Source organism: Betta splendens, chromosome 21, assembly GCF_900634795.4.
Source record: "Betta splendens chromosome 21, fBetSpl5.4, whole genome shotgun sequence".
Classification (NCBI taxonomy): Eukaryota; Metazoa; Chordata; class Actinopteri; order Anabantiformes; family Osphronemidae; genus Betta; species Betta splendens.
This window is the reverse complement of record NC_040899.1, coordinates 9,036,875-9,054,717: the sequence shown is the minus strand read 5'-3', so window position 1 is coordinate 9,054,717 and position 17,843 is coordinate 9,036,875. Positions and strand designations below refer to the sequence as shown.

At 44.4% G+C, this 17,843-nt stretch overlaps 3 protein-coding genes across 9 annotated transcripts in view; 1 reads left to right on the top strand and 2 right to left on the bottom strand.

Moving 5' to 3' along the window:
• Positions 1-9,845, bottom strand: part of lrp2a (low density lipoprotein receptor-related protein 2a) — a 34,457-nt gene extending 24,612 nt beyond the window's left edge. For 3 of the 7 annotated variants that reach the window (XM_029137087.3, XM_029137086.3, XM_029137088.3), the window contains exons 1-16: positions 9,519-9,838; positions 5,783-5,890; positions 5,480-5,602; positions 5,223-5,339; positions 4,704-4,814; positions 4,497-4,610; positions 4,257-4,373; positions 3,618-3,761; positions 3,412-3,531; positions 3,188-3,316; positions 2,568-2,737; positions 1,445-1,668; positions 885-1,091; positions 592-794; positions 371-508; positions 32-235 (exon numbers count right to left, since the gene is read on the bottom strand). In XM_029137087.3, the coding sequence (XP_028992920.1) occupies positions 32-235; positions 371-508; positions 592-794; positions 885-1,091; positions 1,445-1,668; positions 2,568-2,737; positions 3,188-3,316; positions 3,412-3,531; positions 3,618-3,761; positions 4,257-4,373; positions 4,497-4,610; positions 4,704-4,814; positions 5,223-5,339; positions 5,480-5,602; positions 5,783-5,890; positions 9,519-9,786 (2,497 nt within the window). In that variant the 5' untranslated portion in view covers positions 9,787-9,838. Of the gene's footprint in view, positions 1-31; positions 236-370; positions 509-591; positions 795-884; positions 1,092-1,444; positions 1,669-1,915; positions 2,056-2,567; positions 2,738-3,187; positions 3,317-3,411; positions 3,532-3,617; positions 3,762-3,911; positions 4,202-4,256; positions 4,374-4,496; positions 4,611-4,703; positions 4,815-5,222; positions 5,340-5,479; positions 5,603-5,782; positions 5,891-9,518 lie in introns of those variants that run through there. The other 4 variants (XM_029137089.3, XM_029137085.3, XM_029137090.3 and 1 more) reach the window with 4 other exon arrangements.
• Positions 9,846-10,339: 494 nt separating this feature from the next.
• Positions 10,340-12,327, top strand: zgc:172182 (coiled-coil domain-containing protein 89). Its single transcript, XM_029137604.3, has 7 exons — positions 10,340-10,527; positions 10,860-11,326; positions 11,463-11,593; positions 11,674-11,807; positions 11,875-11,951; positions 12,021-12,120; positions 12,198-12,327. The coding sequence occupies exons 1-7, from the start codon at positions 10,468-10,470 to the stop codon at positions 12,282-12,284; spliced, it is 1,056 nt and encodes a 351-aa protein (XP_028993437.1). The 5' UTR covers positions 10,340-10,467; the 3' UTR covers positions 12,285-12,327.
• On the bottom strand, positions 12,328-15,142 carry LOC114847642 (ATP synthase subunit beta, mitochondrial-like). The gene is made up of 10 exons (XM_029137603.3): positions 14,982-15,142; positions 14,392-14,565; positions 14,128-14,302; positions 13,929-14,050; positions 13,668-13,852; positions 13,420-13,578; positions 13,218-13,340; positions 12,932-13,144; positions 12,647-12,848; positions 12,328-12,563 (listed from the first exon to the last, which is right to left on the bottom strand). The coding sequence occupies exons 1-10, from the start codon at positions 15,085-15,087 to the stop codon at positions 12,466-12,468; spliced, it is 1,557 nt and encodes a 518-aa protein (XP_028993436.1). The 5' UTR covers positions 15,088-15,142; the 3' UTR covers positions 12,328-12,465.
• Positions 15,143-17,843: the final 2,701 nt, after the last annotated feature.

Here is a 17,843-nt window from a genome sequence, read left to right as displayed (position 1 = left end):
ACCCATGGGTGTAACAATGGATAGAGCTCACCTGTTCCGTCCACTTTCTGTTTGTAAATAATGTCCTTGGCTGTGTCTGAGAAGAAGATAACGTCATCCTCAGCGCTAAAATCCACCCCGACGAAGTAGGAGGGTGGCCCAGTGATGGGTAGGATGATGTCTTCCTGAGAGGAGAGGTTGAAGGGGATCCCTCTCACAGCCAGCTGACTGGAGAACAGCAGAAACTGTCGCAAGGCTAGAGACACCACAACCATAAAATCATAAACCGAAGGCTGCACAAAAGCCAAGTAAAAAAATAAAAAATGATGTCCATTGATACAGTAAGTCACGTCTTCTCTCATACTGTAACTTTAAGGAACTGTCTCCTCACCCAGACACCGTTTGCCATCTGGATGAAGGTCGTAGCCCATGCGACACTTGCAGCGATAACCCAGTCCTCCATTGTCACTCCTGTGACTCAGGACACAGATCTGCTCACATCCACCTCTGTCCACACAAGGGTTGGGCACTGGGGACAGTGAAAGTCAGTCTTGATTAATGGCAAACTGCAGTCTGGTTAGAACTCTTCTGGAAGGGGTCAGTCGGGCTCACCGTGTGGTTGTTTCAGCTGATGTATCACTGCGACACCGTATGGAGTCTGGGCTGTGTTGTAAACCACCTGAGGACTTCTCTCAGTGAACTTGTTGGCTTTCATCACCGCCATCCTGGTCCAGTCCGTGTAGTAGACATTGTGCTCAAACACACTGATGCTGAAGGGATGTGGGATCACGTTACCTCCGTGGATTACTGTTTTCCTAAGAACATAAAAATCATATATAGTGTTCGCCTCACATAGCTTTGGGTGACGTTAAACGTGACGTAGACATAACCTGTAGCATATTTACCTATGAAGGCCATCGTACGTTATGGTTTCAATATAGTCATAGCGACTGTCAACCCAGTATACGCGCTTGGCCTCGATGTCCAGCGTGACACCCGCCGGCCAACCCAGTTTACTCCTTACGATCCCGTAGCGGTTGGTGCCGTCCATGTAGGCCCGCTCCAGGCCCGGCTGTCCATTCAGCGCCTCCCAGTCTGAGAAGAACATATACCTGGAGAACCAGCCGTACAGCTCAGTACACAAGAATAATGTTGCATAGAGACTTTGCTCATTTTTAATTAAGCAACAAATTGCGTCCCCCATGTGGGTGGCTGTGCACTTCACCAAAAAGCTGCACGATAATATACCATAAGCAATTTGTCTGCAGCCACCTGGCTCTCCCCCTCCCTCCAGCTATACTATTGGATTACAATGAGGGTCATCACTTACATTGCTTGTGACTAATCCACCCAGGGCAATCTGTTAATCTCTCGCACACACACATCCATTCTTCCATGCCAATGGAGCACAACACATACTGTATGCAGGGATTGGGGATGGGTGGAAGCTGGGAAATATGCTCACCCAACAGTGGGGTCCACGGCCAGTCCTCTAGGGTTTCCAAGGTTCTCAGTGATGAGGGTGACCCGGTTACTTCCATCAAAGTCCACCATGTCAATCCTATTGACACTGGTCTCCACCACATACAGTTTATTGTTAACCCAATCCACCGCCAGGTTCTCAGGGTAGTCAACTGATACGTTCAGAACCACTTGTACGTTGGAACCGTCCATATCTACGGAAAACACCTGGGAAAAAAAAGCACCACTGTTGTCAGGAAATCAGCCTTTAAGTGGTCACCTTTCTCAGCGATTGGAAGAATATTAAAGAATAGGTTTAAAGGTTTAAAATTTTTCTAATCTGTCACTCCACTGATGGCATCGTTTTTTCAAAAGGAAAGCTTTGGCACCGTGAAGCCGGTGAGAGGTGCACCGCTCTTAGCGGCTTCTCCTGAAACAAGATACAGGTGTCTAAAAAGCAGGATTTTCAACTGACCTGTTTAAAGAGAAACTGAAGATGTGGAAATTGCTTGGTAGTTTAACCTTTCCGGCTGCATTCACATGCCCTGTTTGTGCTCTGCCTACTTTTAATCTGACATGCTGCCATGGAGGTGGCTGATATACAGATGCCTGGTCAGAGATACGTCCCGGTCTTTCAGCCCAGTGGCTGCAGTTCAAACCATTGAGAAGCCAAGAAATAAGCGGAACAAAGACCTTTTAGCCGAGCAAAGAATGCATTTAGATTGACAGTGGCACTGAAAACAAATACTGCATAATTACTTCGAACAATATTAAGTTACAAAAATTGCACCCTGGTATGTGAACATCATACCAGCCTATCGGACAAGTTTCAAGATTAGGCCATTTGGATTCCATTCCGCATCTGCTTCCCCGTCATTATAGCCTAGCTGCAATGGAGCCAGCAGCTATCCTATTATTATAGTATCAACATCACTGATATTTTACAGGATAACTGAAAGAATTCAGCCCTGTTAAGTATTTACTCCAATAAGAAACTCATCTCGCTTACTCTCTGGTCTGCTGGTCTTCTCCCCACGAAATTAGATTGGCATGTTTGAGTTCACTCTAGAATTGTTTGACTGTTTAAACTTTACTCATTAAACTTTATATTCAGAAATTTAAAATACCTTATTCTGAACGGTATCAGTCCAGAAGACCATTCGAAGATTATAGTGGAAGTCCATTCCCACTGCCACCCCCCTGTTCTGCGAATGAACCAAAGTTCGCATGCTGTTGCCATGGATGCTGCCAATTAGCAGGTCTCTGCCATTGGAAAATATCAAGGAAGGAACTCCCACTGCATGGGAAACACAAATATTAAAACTCATTGTGAAAAATCTAGTGAATTCTCATAGTTTCATACCAGAGCCTGATTTGCATTAAAGGCACAATACTGTAGGTTTTATAATTTGCATTCTCAGTTTAAAGATTAGAGGAAATTAACAGAACGCATTAACTCAGCTTCCTGACTCGGTCTAATGAAGGCAAAATACTTTGCAGCTACTGTTGTTACACACCCGTTTCAATGAAGCTAAAAGCAGGGTCAACACACATTCTGAGCTCCACAAAGACAAGGGCCTAACTAAAACAATATTCAGCACGCTACGGCGAGCACAGACACTCGGTGGAGCAGCCACAGAGGACGGTAAAGAGCAGGGGCTCGTTTCTGTGGGTCGTTCATCCGTCTGACGCATAAGCACGCTGTGTGTAAAGCAAAGTGCTGAATCAGAGAGGAAATGACACTCACTGGAGATGTCGGCCCGGCAGTGTCGGTGCTGCTCCAGCAAGTAGCCCTCTCGGCAGCTGCAGCGGTGGGAGCCGACGTGGTCCTCGCACAGCTGGTCACACACACCCCACATGGAACAGTCGTCAAAGTCTTCAGGGTGAAAACAAAACCACAGCAGCTGAGGTATTTAATGCTGTTTGGAGCATCCAAGTGCGTCTGAGTCTGAGTATCTGAATAATAAATACCTATACATGAACGACTGTCGTTGCTGCTGACAACATATCCGGAAGGACAAGCACAGACTCCTCCTTCGGGAGAAGCGTGACAGTGATGCTCACAACTCAGAGAGGCGCATCTCCAGAAACCTGACCAGCACAGAAACCAGAATAGTGAGTAAATAAAAAGCACAAATTCTGCCATGTCGGATGTTCTAAGTTGTGTAGGTACTAACTGCAGTTGTGACCAGCGGTGGCGTTGGTTTCATCCTCTCCATCAGGACAGTGAGGCGTCCCATCACATAGATGATCCATGGGGATGCACAGGCCAGAGGACGGACAGGGCCATTCTCCCGGGTAACACTCCCGCGGCACATTATCTGCAAACAAAGCCGATTCATCCTCAGCATTTAAAACAACAGGCCAACAGAGAGTGATAAAAAGGTCACACTGCTGGGAATTAGAAGCTGCTCCATGCACGTTTTAGGGCCAGGAATGAAAAAGCGTGACTTGATTGTCAGGAAAATTACCGGCGCTTTAAATTGATGCAGAGGAGTGGAGCTCTGAAGAGGTCACAGGGGGGCTCAGAGGGCTCCTGCAGCCCATCCTCTAAAAACACAGGCTCTTCACAGCCATGTGGAGGAATTCAAAAGCCCTTTGGGGGGGCTGCACGATCTTGTGCCAAAAGGAGGCATTTGAATAACGCACTTAAAGGCACACAGGCATAGCGGCTTTCTAAACCAAACCATCCATGGAGACTGGAAAGGAATCAGGTTCATACAGAGAGCTCCAGCTGAAAGCCATTCTAGTGTTCCCTCACCAAAGAGATGTCTACTCACAGGAAAGAGTTTAATTTATGCAACTATTATCCATACCGCAGCCTTTTTCATCGGCATTGTCCTCACAATCGTCCTCTCCATCACAAAGCCACACTTGGTTGATGCATCGTCCACTGGGGCAGGTAAAGTAGGTCCCTCTGCACGTAGGATACGCTATTCATTGAATTCAGAATATACGCAAACATAAAAGCCACGAGTTAGTTCTTTATCTCACTGGGAAGTGAGAAGATAATAATAAATACTTAAAACAAGAGCAAACATAGAGATGCTGCGTACTGCAGTTGAGCTCGTCACTTCGATCTCCACAGTCGTCGTCATGGTCACAGACGTAGCGCTGAGGAACGCACATCTCATTATGGCACTGGAACTGTCCCGCGTTGCAGTGCTGTGCTATGGAAGACACCGTGAAAAGGGAAACATGATGATCTATAATGAATCCGTGCTAGACTGGCAGCGAGGGCGAGTAAAGCTCTGGCATCTTACTGCAGTTCGCCTCGTCGGAGCCGTCGCGGCAGTCGAGCACGTGGTCGCACCGCTGCGTCCTGTTGTAGCAGGCTCCGTTGGCACACCTCAGCTGCGCACACTCAGGATACTCTGAAAGATTAAATCATCATCAGGGCCACGCCGCGCATTCAGAGCAGCCCGACAACTGTGGCCTTTACAGCCTGTGAAACGCGAAAGGCTCGGCGAACGGGCAGGATAAAAGATTAGAATTTAACGCCGCCACCATAACAACAGCAGTTGCCACAGCATCCTTTATGCAATTGTGAGATTACCACAGTGTGTAGTGCCGTAAGTCTACCATGTCGGCACAATAATGGCATAGCAGCTGAACTTCAGCTTGACTAATCCACCAAGGAATCTGCAATCAACCTCTGACAACAAGAAGCATATTGTGGCCCATTCTGTCAGTCAGCGAGACTCTTAATCTTAACAAATTGATTAAAATGCCCCAGGAACCTGAGATAAAAAAAAGGAAACCACCCCGAAGAGAAGACTTACGGCAGCTTCTCTCATCAGAACCATCTGAGCAGTCGGCCAGATGGTCACATCGGTATTCTCCTGGGATGCATGCCCCGTTAGTGCAGCTGAACTGACTGCTGGTGCATGTCCTTCCAGCTGGGGACACATCAGACGAGTTGGACGCACATTCACGAGTTCAAGGCCGAGATTTTCTCCATGCAACTCAAACCTGATGTACTTGTAAACTATATATCGAAGTACTTATTTATTTTGCATCTTCGCAGAAATGTACTCACGGCAGTGTTGCCTCTCATCCGAGCCGTCCGCACAGTCATCCTCATCATCGCACACCCACGCATCTGGAATACACTCGCCATCGCTCAAACACTGGAAATGGCTGCTGTCACATGTTGGCCGAGCTGTGGGGACACACACAAATCAAAATACATCAAAATACACAGCTACTATGTGTTTCCCCCAAAACAGTATTCTAATCAAATCTGGAATGAAACTTAAGCATCTTTTCACCACTACATCAGGTTCATTTTGTATTCTCATCATTTATTTATTAAATAAGTGTGATATAAAGAGTAACTTACGACAGTCGTGTTCGTCTGAGTCGTCCACGCAGTCTGATATCCCATCACAGTGCCAGCTCTCTGGTATACATCGGCCCATCCCACAGCGAAAGTGCCCCACTTCACATCCTACACACACATACAATCTGTTTGTCTTCAAGACTTTGTGCTGACGTGCATTTAAAGCTACATCCATAATTATTGTTTCCCATTTAAAAGGAAAGGAAAGTACTAGCAACACAACTATCATTGCATTCATCGTGAGCTTCCTTTTGATGTTCACACTGAGTGGCATCTGTGGAGATAAGGTACCACCACTCTACCCTCCCTGACGTTTTCCAGGAGAGACTGATTCAGGCAGCGCAGCTCGGTGGCAGAGCACTCCATCAGACCCGTCCAAGTAGGAATGTGTAATTCTGATTGTCTCTCTGACAGCCTGATTTATGGAGCGCGCTGTTCCTGTCGGCTCTGAAATGTAATCGCGAAGAAATAGCGGTACTGGCTGGTACCACAACTATTTCCACACAAATTCTTCATGGGAAGAGCCGAGAGGTGGTGATTGGCGGTGCACGCGTAGGTTTAATGGTCAGTCTATGATCCAGCATTTTGAAAAAAGCCTTTTGGATCAAACAGTTCCCTGTACGTGAACGTATAAAAACAATATTTAAATCACATACTTTTGTAAAGATAACAGCTAGATGCATACTGTAACTCTTTCACCAGCTACTCAGGACGGAAACCCTTTTTTCTCTTGCTCCGTTTGTCAGAGATAAAGTTCTCTGCATCTGCTCAAAGAGAATCTTTGTTGCCAGGCAGTGATCCTGGAGGACTCAGCATCATCTGTACTTTGGCAAAACACAAACTGTAAGTACAAGAAAACATATAAAGATGATTTGACCAAAAAATGCTGATAACACTGCATGTTTGTAAAACTGGTCTTAAATGAATAGAAAGTTGTTTTTGAGCCAAAGTGCCATACGTTTAAATCTAGGCTGACAACTTAAAAGCACGTAAGGAGAGACCGGCTGCTGGAGGCTTTCAAATGCAGCCAGTGTTTCCTTACTTCTGGGAAAGGTGACAGATACACTCAAGCTGAACCTTTCAGCAGCACCACGCTGCTCGAGGGATCTCTTTTCAACCTTGTCTTTTGCAAACGTCCGTTGCATGTCGGCAAATATCAGCTGAAGGCTATGCAGTGGTATGGTGCTGTAGGAGTGTTCTTTAGTCTGAGTCTTAATGACGCGTGCTTCATTCTAAATGTCCTACTTGGGTGATTTTGCCTAATTTGATGTTTTCCTTTCCTTTCTTTCCACCTTTGTCTTTTCTAATTAGCAACTTAAACCCACAGCAGGAGAGCGCCCCACGCTAGAAATGCAGGGAGACAAGGGCGCCCTACTATGGCCCAACAAAGAGGAGCAGTTAAAGAATTTTCATTAGAATGAATGCCGCCAAATGTCTTAAACCCCACAGTGCATTTACAATGGCGCAGAGAAGGAGCTTGAAGGGATGCAAACTCATAACTGGAAGTGTCACTCTTTCAAAAACGCTATTTTGGAGATGGACAGCAAAAGCGAGCTAAAACAGAAGTGGACACCTATTTCAAAAACTGCCACTTCAATATCTCCTTCCTGTCAGGTGCAGCGGCTGAAAGATCCCGTCAAGCTTTTATCAATACCGCCCTGTTTTGGCCCGGGCCACGGTGAATGTGTGCACAGGCGATTGAAGGGAACGGCTGCTGGCAGCACGAAACGCTGGGCTCGTCCACGCTGTCACAGCAAAGTGCTGCTGCCTGTTTCATATGGAAATCAAGGCAGCAGAATGCAGTCAATTGCCAAACAACTGACTTTGGCTCGCAGCGCTACGCACAAAACGGTGCAAAGGCGAGCGGCTCTGGCAGAAGCATGGGAGCAAAGGGAGGGAATGAACAGACTGAGGAATAAAGGCTCGGTCCAGTGAGGACTGAGGAATACTTCACATGATCTCTGCTATGAGCACTAAGAAACGCGTGAGTGACAAGAAGGAGAAATGAAGCTGTCCCAAAGCAAGTGAACAACTTTTTATTTTTTTGGTTAGAGGCTAACGCTTGAAACCAACCCTAAGGAAGCTACGGAGGTGGAAAAACAACAATTTGCTTTTGATTGCGCCGACTGTGTTCCTGTTTCCAACGCAGCTCTAGTGTTGCACAAGGATTTAGGATTTAGGCATCGGACCCAAGCAAACGCTGGTTTATTAACTTGCATCTTGTCTGCATGAGAGTTTGGCCTGTTTCATATCTCTCCTAATTTGTAACACTATTAAGGATCTTGTGCTACACTTTGGACTTCTTTGAACAAGGCCAATGATTAATGTAGAAAGCAACACAGTTAACAAACAAAAGATGTCTGGATCAGCATAAATGGCAGAAGAAAGTTAAAAAACCAGCAGCATGAAATCCCCCCAGATGGTCGCATTAGGTATTAATGCCAGGGTAAGCGTTCCGCCCCAGAGTCAAGGCTGAGGCTGGATAATGTGTTACAAAGGGTCACAGAATAAAACACTAAAAACCCGTTGTGGAGGACAGAAACCACCCATACGCTCATAATAGGCCAACATAAACAATCCATTACGACTCATTTACATGTATTCATAAGTGACACATTTCTCGGTTAGATTTGAATATAACCAGGAAGCACCTGATGCTCACAGTGGCCACGGCCGCTGATGAGTAACGGGCCGACTCCACGCATTGTTCGGGCAGTCGCATCGCAAATTAGTGTTAATTATCAACGCAGATATGCTGACAGTGTTGGATGCAGTGGCTTTAGCTAATCATTTGCTATCATTCAGTGGTCATCAGCACATTGAGGCAGCAAACCCTGTCTGCTTTGATGTAAAGGAACTGTTTTTAGAGGCCACAATCCAAGGGTCAACCAGGTTATACGTGTGTGTCTATTAGCAAAATAAGAAGTGCTCCAACTCAGTTAGTTCCAAACTGCCCCTTAGGTCGAAATAGTTCCATTCTGCAGCAGCTGCAGTGTAATTAGTTGCTTGATTCACACTAAGGAGCTTATATACTAAGGGTTGAGCAAAAAGAAAGCAGATTACAATTTGCGAAGCAGCGTCTAGCTGTGCTACGAACACAGGGGGACAAGCGCAACACTGCCGTGCATTAACGGCAGGGTCCGAGCATTCGCTCTCACCCTGGAAAACAAAGTTCCTCCTCGAGCTGTAATCAGGCGTGAGTCAGTGGGTTGCAGCGTAAAATCTGATCCACTGAATGAGATTTGTACCAGTAGCACTCAGTCCTCGCAGATTGTAAGTCACATGCTCCTTTCTGTTACCTAGCAACAGCAAAGCTCAGGCAAAAGTTCCTCAAGAGAACTTCCAATCTGTCTAAGGAAGGCTTTGTGCTCAACCTTTAAATACTATGTGGTAAACGTTCACCTCTAGAGCCAGATTTACTTTACTTAGCGGCTGCGTCAAAATCACTGGAAGATACAGTGTGTCTCTGTCAAAAGAGAAGCTTTTAGAACCATCAGCAAGGTTTAGGTCTGATTTATCCTTGTTGAGTCTCATAAAAACTTTAAATGTATTCAATGGATGGACTTACTGCTTCAAAAGAAGAATAAACTGTGAATTTAAACATTTAAACCTGCATAAATCAGCGCAACAAATGCGTTATTACTGAGCAACAAGTGCAGTGGGTGAATCAACAGTTGCTCAATGAATCATCAAGAACAAAGTTTTTTTAAAAAAAACAATCAAACAGCCCCCTTACCTTGAGCGTGGCACCATCTAACACTGAACATGAAGACGAGGAAGAGTTTGAGTAGCAGGGCTCCCCACATTCTGGCTGGTCCGTCCAGCTCCGCTGTGCAGATGGACGAGCAGCAGGGACTGGAGCTGGGATGCTGTTGCTTTCCTCTGCTCTGTCTTTCTTGGCCCGCTATGTGGATGGAAAGGGGCGTGCACAAAGGCCGGGCCAGCCGCTCCCCCAACCCAGCCTCGGCCCTCCGGATAAATCCCATCAGCCCTGGAATCTGCATAATGCTGGGCAGGTCCGACGGCGCCCTCAGCGCCAACGAGCAGTCGCGGCGGCTTTAGTAGCTGCACACTTGGGAATCGAAGCTGTCGGAAATGAATGAATACAGATATATACAGTAGTACAAAATGCTTTCTATTACGGCTTTTAAATAGACAATATATATATATATATATATATATATATATATATATATATATATATATATATATATATATATATATATATATATATATATATATATATATATATATATATATATACAGACAAATGTGAGGTTGAAATGCCGCGAGCTGTCATGTATTGATGATAGCTTAATGTTAGCTTTATAGGTTCAGTAGAAAGACCAACATTTTAGGGATAAAAGCTCGAATAATGAAATAAAAATAACCAAAAAAAACTATGATACACTAAAAAGGACAAGTAAAACTCATTAAAGTGAAGCAATGTAGGAAAACTTCGTCTGTCGAAAGTACGGTTCGCGCGTGCAAGGTGCCTCCTGTTGACTGATGGGAGGTCCGACAGTGCCGCCCAGCGGCCGAGCAGCGGTCACTGCGCCTGCGCGGAGCAAAACATGGTTGCTAGTGGCGACGGAGCAACTGAAACTTTTTTATGACGCTAGTTTAAAGAAAAAAACTAACTGAACTGAATTTATTTTAAAGCGCTCAATTTGCTTTTGTTCATTATGGCAGTTCCACAACGAAACGTAAACAACCTCCGGAAGGTGGAAGACAACACGGGAGAGGTCAGTTACAGTAGTTAAATCTGTGGGTCGCTAATAAATGTTTAGGTGTTTACTGAAAACACATGGCGTAAGCTGCTGTTAGAGTTTAAAGGGTTAACTGTAGTAGATTGACAGGAAATGTGATGTGATTGATCATTCCCAATTAGGCTTACATAGTAAGGCACATATTTCTAGTGTGTTAAGGATATATTTATTAAAAATAAAAAATAAAAATCAATCACATCCAATATACTTTCATTAATATTGCCTGGCTGAGCTCCTAACGTATAAACATATGATGAAGCTGTCTGTCTCAGTCACATTCTAACCAAAGCATTTTCTATTGTTTTCAGCCTGTGGACATTATTCAGAGTTCACTGGAGAAACATTTAAGTTTGTCTTCAGAAGATACGACTGAGATGCTGCGAGCCAGGATCAGTGAGCAGTCAAGCTTGATTTGCATACTGAAACAGAGATCAGATGATCTGCTTGTAAAATATCAAGGCCTGCAACAAATCAATTCAGAGCTGGAGGACAGATTGACAGACTGCCAAGAGGAACTGGATGAGCAGAGAAGCAAAGCAGAGCTATTAGAGACAAGATTCATGGATTTATCTGACAACAATCAGGCAATTATTGCTTTCATGGAGGAGTACAAAAGCCTAAATTCCCAATTAAAGGTGGAAAACAAGCAGCTACAAGCAGAAAATAACACTCTTTTCTGTCAAAAGTTACGCGATAAAGAATTAGTTGTTCAAAACCTAATGCAAGAAATCCAACAGCTGACAGATACGTGCAAAAGTAATGAAATTAAATATCGGTAAGCACAAGGATCATTATCAGGCATTATAAGTGCTAAAAATGATTCAACAGATGTAATAATTGAAAGGATCTGCACCTTTTCTGCATTTTTACAAACTTTTACAAACAGTTTTAAATGTGAATGTCTGTTTAAGGGAAACATTGACTGGTCAGCAGGCAAAGCTCTTGGAACAAGCAGCTCAGCATCAAGAGACAGAGACATCCCTACTTCATCAGCTACAGCAAGCTCAGCAGGAGCAAAGAGATGCTGTAGAGATGTGCAAAGGTCAGTAGCCAACAGTTAGATCTTAGGTTTTCTATAAACAAACATTTGACATTAATATATGGCTTATTTTTCACGATCAGAGTTGAAGCTGAAACTTAAAAATGCTGAAGAGCATTCTTTAAAGGAGGCCAGCTTGAGAAAGAACATAGCAAGCCTCACCAAAGAGAAAGAGGAATTACTGTCCCTGTCAGTGGAAAGAGGGATAAAAATACAGGTAAGTGAAAAGAAGTTACTTCCTGGAATGTTATCACTTCCTGTTATGACGTTTCTCCTAACTACAGGAGAAGCAAGAGGAAATACAGCAGCTGGAGAAAAAACTGGAAGAAGAAAAGAATGCCAGGACAAAAGCAGAGGAAAGGTAAGTCAAACATCCCTCCTCAATGACTGTAACAAGCAATGTGAACAATCATCTTAAATCTCACTTCAGATTTCAACGCGAAGCAAACGTTCTTAATGCCGATGTCAGAGTGAAGTCTCTCCAGTCTGATCTCGACGAATCCCTAATAAAATATGGGGAGCTGAAGAAGGTTTGCTGAAAACTCCTCAAATGTGTAACTCAGTGATCCACAAAAAGCTTAACACGAACTCTCAAATTCTTTTACAGGATTTTGAAGCTTTCAAAAGTCACAGCACCAGTCTCCTCAAACAGGAACGGGAGTTAAATACAAAACTCAGACACATGATGGGATAACGTTGGAGCTTTGATTCTAATAAAGCGAATTCATTGACACGAATCAGAACATTTTATATAACAAAGTAGTTTTTTTTCATTGTCACCTTTACAGCAACACCACAACATACTCAACATAACACCATTTCTTTGAATAGAAATTATACTGTACAAATGTTTTGCTTCCTCTGCTTAAATGACTTTAGGAATGCTCCTCTGCGAGTTTCTCTGCCTTCTGGACAACTTCTTCAATCGGACCCACCATGTAGAAAGCTTGCTCTGGCAGGGCGTCATATTCACCTTGGGGGGAAATAAAGGAACAAATTATGATCACATTATTATGTTTACCTTTTAGTGTGTGTCACCTCAGAGGTGCAGCCTACCTCCTAAAATGCTCTTGAAGCCCTTGATTGTTTCTTTGAGAGGCACCAGTTTGCCCAAGTGGCCAGTAAAGACTTCTGCTACCTGGAAGGGCTGAGACAGGAAACGCTGGATCTTACGAGCACGCGCTACCGTCAGCTTGTCTTCCTCGGACAGTTCATCCATACCCAGGATAGCGATGATGTCCTGCAATGATTTGTAGTCCTAAAAACAAAAAAAAGGCTAGACTGTGAGACAAGGTTTTATTTTTATTTTAGATTTTCCATTCAAAGCCGCATTCGCATTACCTGGAGAATTTTCTGGACGCCACGGGCGACATCATAGTGCTCAGCTCCTACAATGTTGGGATCCATGATACGGGAGGTGGAATCCAGAGGGTCCACAGCGGGGTAGATCCCGAGTTCAGCGATGGCACGAGACAGCACAGTTGTCGCGTCCAAGTGGGCGAAGGTGGTGGCAGGAGCAGGGTCAGTTAAATCATCAGCAGGCACATAGATGGCCTATAACATAAATAACAAGTTTAGCTATAATGCTCCTGAAGCCAAAACGTGATCGTTGTTTGTTTTTTCTCACTTGAACTGAAGTGATGGAGCCCTTCTTAGTGGTGGTGATCCTCTCCTGCATGGTGCCCATATCAGTGGCCAGGGTTGGCTGGTAACCCACAGCAGAGGGGATACGACCCAACAGGGCAGACACCTGAAGGAAAACAACGACAACCATCAGACACAAGCTACATGTGCATGCGACATAGAGTTTAGTCAGTGTCTCTCTGAACCTCAGATCCAGCCTGGGTAAATCTGAAGATGTTGTCAATGAAGAGGAGCACGTCCTGTCCCTCCTGATCTCGGAAGTATTCAGCAACGGTCAGTCCAGTGAGAGCTACTCTGGCACGGGCGCCTGGGGGCTCGTTCATCTGGCCGTACACCAGCGCCACCTGAGGAGGCGCAGACAGTCACGCACGTGTCTAATGACACATGCAGCCTTATGCTCAGCACCTTCACCAGACAAGCTACAGTAACTTACCTTCGAGGTTGTGTCCTTCAGATTAATTACGCCAGACTCGATCATTTCATGGTACAGGTCATTTCCCTCACGGGTTCGCTCCCCCACTCCGGCAAACACAGAGTAACCACCGTGCGCCTTGGCTACATTGTTGATCAACTCCATGATTAACACCGTCTTGCCCACACCGGCACCGCCGAAGAGCCCTGAAGTCGTACAACACAGTAAACATCGTGTACAATGTTGATCAAAGAAATCCAGCCGCGAAAGTATTTTACTGACCGATCTTTCCGCCCTTGGCATAGGGTGCCAGCAGATCTACCACTTTGATGCCAGTAACCAGGATCTCCTGCTCCACACTCATATCAGTGAACTCAGGGGCTTCAGCGTGAATAGGAGCAGTCCTGCAAGATTATGGTTATTAAATAAGCTCTTTGTAGGATACAATGTAAACCTGCATTATGATCCCCTTAGTGCTTACTGTTTGGTAGTAATTGGACCACGTTCATCAATAGGTTCCCCAATCACATTCATGATCCGGCCCAAGGTCTCGGGGCCCACAGGGATCCTGATGGGGGCTCCGGTGTCGAGAACCTTCTGACCACGGACCAGACCCTCTGTGCCATCCATGGCAATTGTCCTGACTGTGTTTTCACCTGAAGAAATGCACAGGAAACAACAATAAAGACTGTGTTCAACGTTTATCCGAGGCCTCTCTGCAGCAACTCGTGCTCCAGACTCTCACCAAGATGCTGGGCCACTTCGAGCACCAGCCGGCTCTCGCGGCCCGCCACCTCCAGCGCATTGAGAATGGGAGGGAGGCCTTCATCGAACTGGACATCCACCACGGCACCAATCACAGCCACTATGCGGCCGTTGGCCAGTGCTGCCTGAGCGGCTGGGGCAACATAAGCTCGGCCTGAAGGGACAAGGAAGGAAACAATAAAGATGATTTCACATATTGCAACAAAAAAATGCAAACAAAATACCATGCACTACATCTCTACCTGGAGAATTCCTTAAATATATTATTGTATTTTTATTGCCTCAAAATATTTTGCTGCTGCTGCTGCTGATTGACGTCATTGTCTGAAAGTTATATTGAGTTGGAGCTCGTGACGTTTAAACACAGCACGTTTGAAGCTACAGCTTCTGAAGCGAAACAGCATTAATACAAAATTACACCACTCCTATTGTCTGTGCTTTAAAACCCTCCAAATCCGAAATGAATGAACACTTCAGAACACTGGAAGTAGACGAGAGGCCTGTCTCCTCTACAGTCACGGGACTGACTGTGACAGTCGGCCCACATTTAAAAATAAATAATGTTCTTACTTGAATAAATAGCCGCATGTTTGCCACTGATCGCCTTTAAAGAGCTGATCCGTGGCTTAAAAGCCCGCAGGACTCCGCTGCAGCACCGTCCCACCGACCCCAACATGGTTAAGATGGCTGAAGGTGAAGTCTCACACCGCTATAACCCGTCGACCCGACTGAGCATGCGCACTGTGCTGCGTGTTATCTCCTTCCTGACCGATAGAGGGCGGGTCAAACGTCACCTAATTACAAGACTGTCTGTTTCTGTTCTATTCATGAAAGATTTAACAACAACACCAAAATAGAAAAAAACTGCTGTTGACACTCAGCTGATAAATAGAATACATCGCAAGTAATGGCTCCTTAGCCATCTATTCAATTCAATTCAATTCAATTTTATTTATATAGCGCCAAATCACAACAAAGTTATTTCAAGGCACTTTACAAAGTAAGGTTTAAAACCTCACACAACTAAACCCAACAAATTCCACATACAGCAAGCATTTAATTTGACAGCAACAGTGGAGAGGAAAAACTCCCTCTCTAACGAGGAAGAAACCTCCAGCAGAACCAGACTGGATGTGGGCGGCCATCTGCCTCGACCGGTTGGGGTGAGAGGATAGAGAGATAGAAAAGCACAGCAACAGCAACAAGCAACAACAAGCAACAACAAGCAACAACAGAGCACAGGCAGGATGGTAGGACCAGGGACTGGATGCAGGCAGGATGGTTGGATCCAGTTGCTGCCCATCACAGACACCAAACTTTGAGTCCAATGATACCTGTGGGTGAGGACAGAGAGGGAGAAAGAGTGGGGGTGGGGGGGGAGAGAGGAGAGAAGCACAACTACTGGACAGAAAGAGACAAGGTTAGTTAAACATGGGACAATGATGGGAGGTTATGGGACAGAGGAGGTAGAAGGAAACAGAGGAGCTCAGTGTATAAATTAAGTCCCCCAGCAGTCTATGTCTATTGCAGCTTAACTAAGAGATGGTTCCTGTGACTAACAATAATTGCCAGTGACCTGAACCATCTCTAACTATAAGCTTTATCAAAAAGGAAGGTTTTAAGCCTAATCTTAAAGGTGGAGAGTGTGTCAGCTTCTCGAAGCTGAAGAGGGAGCTGGTTCCAGAGGAGAGGAGCTTGGTAGCTAAAAGCTCTGCCCCCTGTTCTACATTTAAACACTCTAGGAACCGCAAGTAGCCCAGCGCTCTGAGAACGAAGTGTTCTGCTGGGAGCATAAGGAACTATAAGGTCTTTAAGATAAGAAGGAGCTTTATCATTGAGTACTTTGTATGTGAGTAGGAGAATTTTAAATTCTATCCTACATTTTACAGGCAGCCAGTGCAGAGAAGCTAATGTAGGAGAAATGTGATCTCTCTTTCTAAGTCCTGTCAGAACTCTGGCTGCAGCATTTTGAATGAGCTGTAGGTTTTTTAAGGAGCTGTTAGGACATCCTATGAGTAAGGAGTTACAGTAGTCCAGCCTAGAGGTAACAAATGCATGGATCAGTTTCTCTGCATCGCTCTGAGAGAGGATGCTTCTGATTTTAACTATATTTCTAAGGTGGAAGTAGGCGGTTCTGGAGATTTGTTTAATGTATGATGTAAAAGAGAGATCCTGGTCAAACATGACACCAAGGTTCCTCACAGTAGAATCTGAAGCTAATGTTATGCCATCCAGGGTGGCTATCTGACTCAATAGTGTCTCTCTCAGATTTTTAGGCCCAACAATAAGAATCTCGGTTTTATCTGAGTTTAGTTGAAGGAAGTTTTGGGACATCCAGGATTTGATGTCTTTTAAACAACCCTGAATTTTGACTAGTTGATCTGTTTCATTTGGTTCCAAGGACATGTATAGCTGAGTATCATCTGCGTAAAAATGAAAATTAATAGAATGCTTTCTAATAATCTCACCTAGAGGAGACATGTATAAGCTAAACAGAATTGGACCCAGCACAGAACCCTGTGGAACTCCATAGCTAATCCTTGTGCGTGTGGAGAATTTATCATTAACATGAACAAACTGGAATCTGTTCAACAAATAGGATTTAAACCATCCCAATGCTGTTCCATTAATCCCGATTCTATGTTCTAGTGTCTGTAATAGAATGTGATGATCAATTGTATCAAATGCAGCACTAAGATCTAACAGGACAAGGACAGAAACTAGACCATTGTCCGAAGCTAATAGAAGATCATTAGTGACTCTAACCAGAGCTGTTTCTGTGCTATGATGTTTTCTAAATCCTGACTGAAAATCTTCATACAGGTTATTCCCACTAAGGTGGTCAGATAATTGTTTAGCCACGATTTTTTCCAGAATCTTGGAAATAAAGGGTAAATTTGAAATGGGCCTATAGTTGGCTAGTTGTCCAGGGTCAAGGGTTGGTTTTTTCAATAGAGGTTTGACCACAGCCACCTTAAAAGCCTGTGGTACATAGCCTAGTTGTAAAGATTGGTTGATTTGATTTAATATGGATGAGCTGATTAAAGGTAGAACTTCTTTGAGTAATCTGGTTGGGATTGGATCTAAAAGACAAGTGGACGACTTGGAAGAGTTGATTATTGAGGTTAACTCCATATGAGTTATGGGGGAGAAGCTGTCTAGGTAAGACAGAGGATTTAATAAATTTAAAGTTAATGGATCTAGACAGTGCTTTTTGTCATTTGGAAGAAGTCGCTGCTGAATGTTTTTTCTAATGATAATAATTTTATTAGTAAAGTAGTTCATAAAGTCATTGCTGCTGAGATTTAAGGGGATAGTAGACTCAATACAGCTATGACTCTTTGTCAGCCTGGCTACAGTGCTGAAAAGAAACCTGGGGTTGTTTTTGTTTTCCTCAATTAGGGAGGAATAATATGTTTTTCTAGCAGCACA

Bases quoted from the DNA above. Each gene is read 5' to 3' on its own strand.
- zgc:172182 (XM_029137604.3), top strand. From the start codon at position 10,468: ATGGCAGTTCCACAACGAAACGTAAACAACCTCCGGAAGGTGGAAGAC. The intron at 11,808-11,874 runs GTAAGTGAAAAG...TCCTAACTACAG, and splicing joins AAAGAGGGATAAAAATACAG to GAGAAGCAAGAGGAAATACA. The intron at 12,121-12,197 runs GTTTGCTGAAAA...ATTCTTTTACAG, and splicing joins AATATGGGGAGCTGAAGAAG to GATTTTGAAGCTTTCAAAAG.
- LOC114847642 (XM_029137603.3), bottom strand. From the start codon at position 15,087: ATGTTGGGGTCGGTGGGACGGTGCTGCAGCGGAGTCCTGCGGGCTTTT. The intron at 14,566-14,981 runs GTAAGAACATTA...TTGTCCCTTCAG, and splicing joins ACATGCGGCTATTTATTCAA to GCCGAGCTTATGTTGCCCCA. The intron at 14,051-14,127 runs GTAAGCACTAAG...ATAATCTTGCAG, and splicing joins GGTCCAATTACTACCAAACA to GACTGCTCCTATTCACGCTG.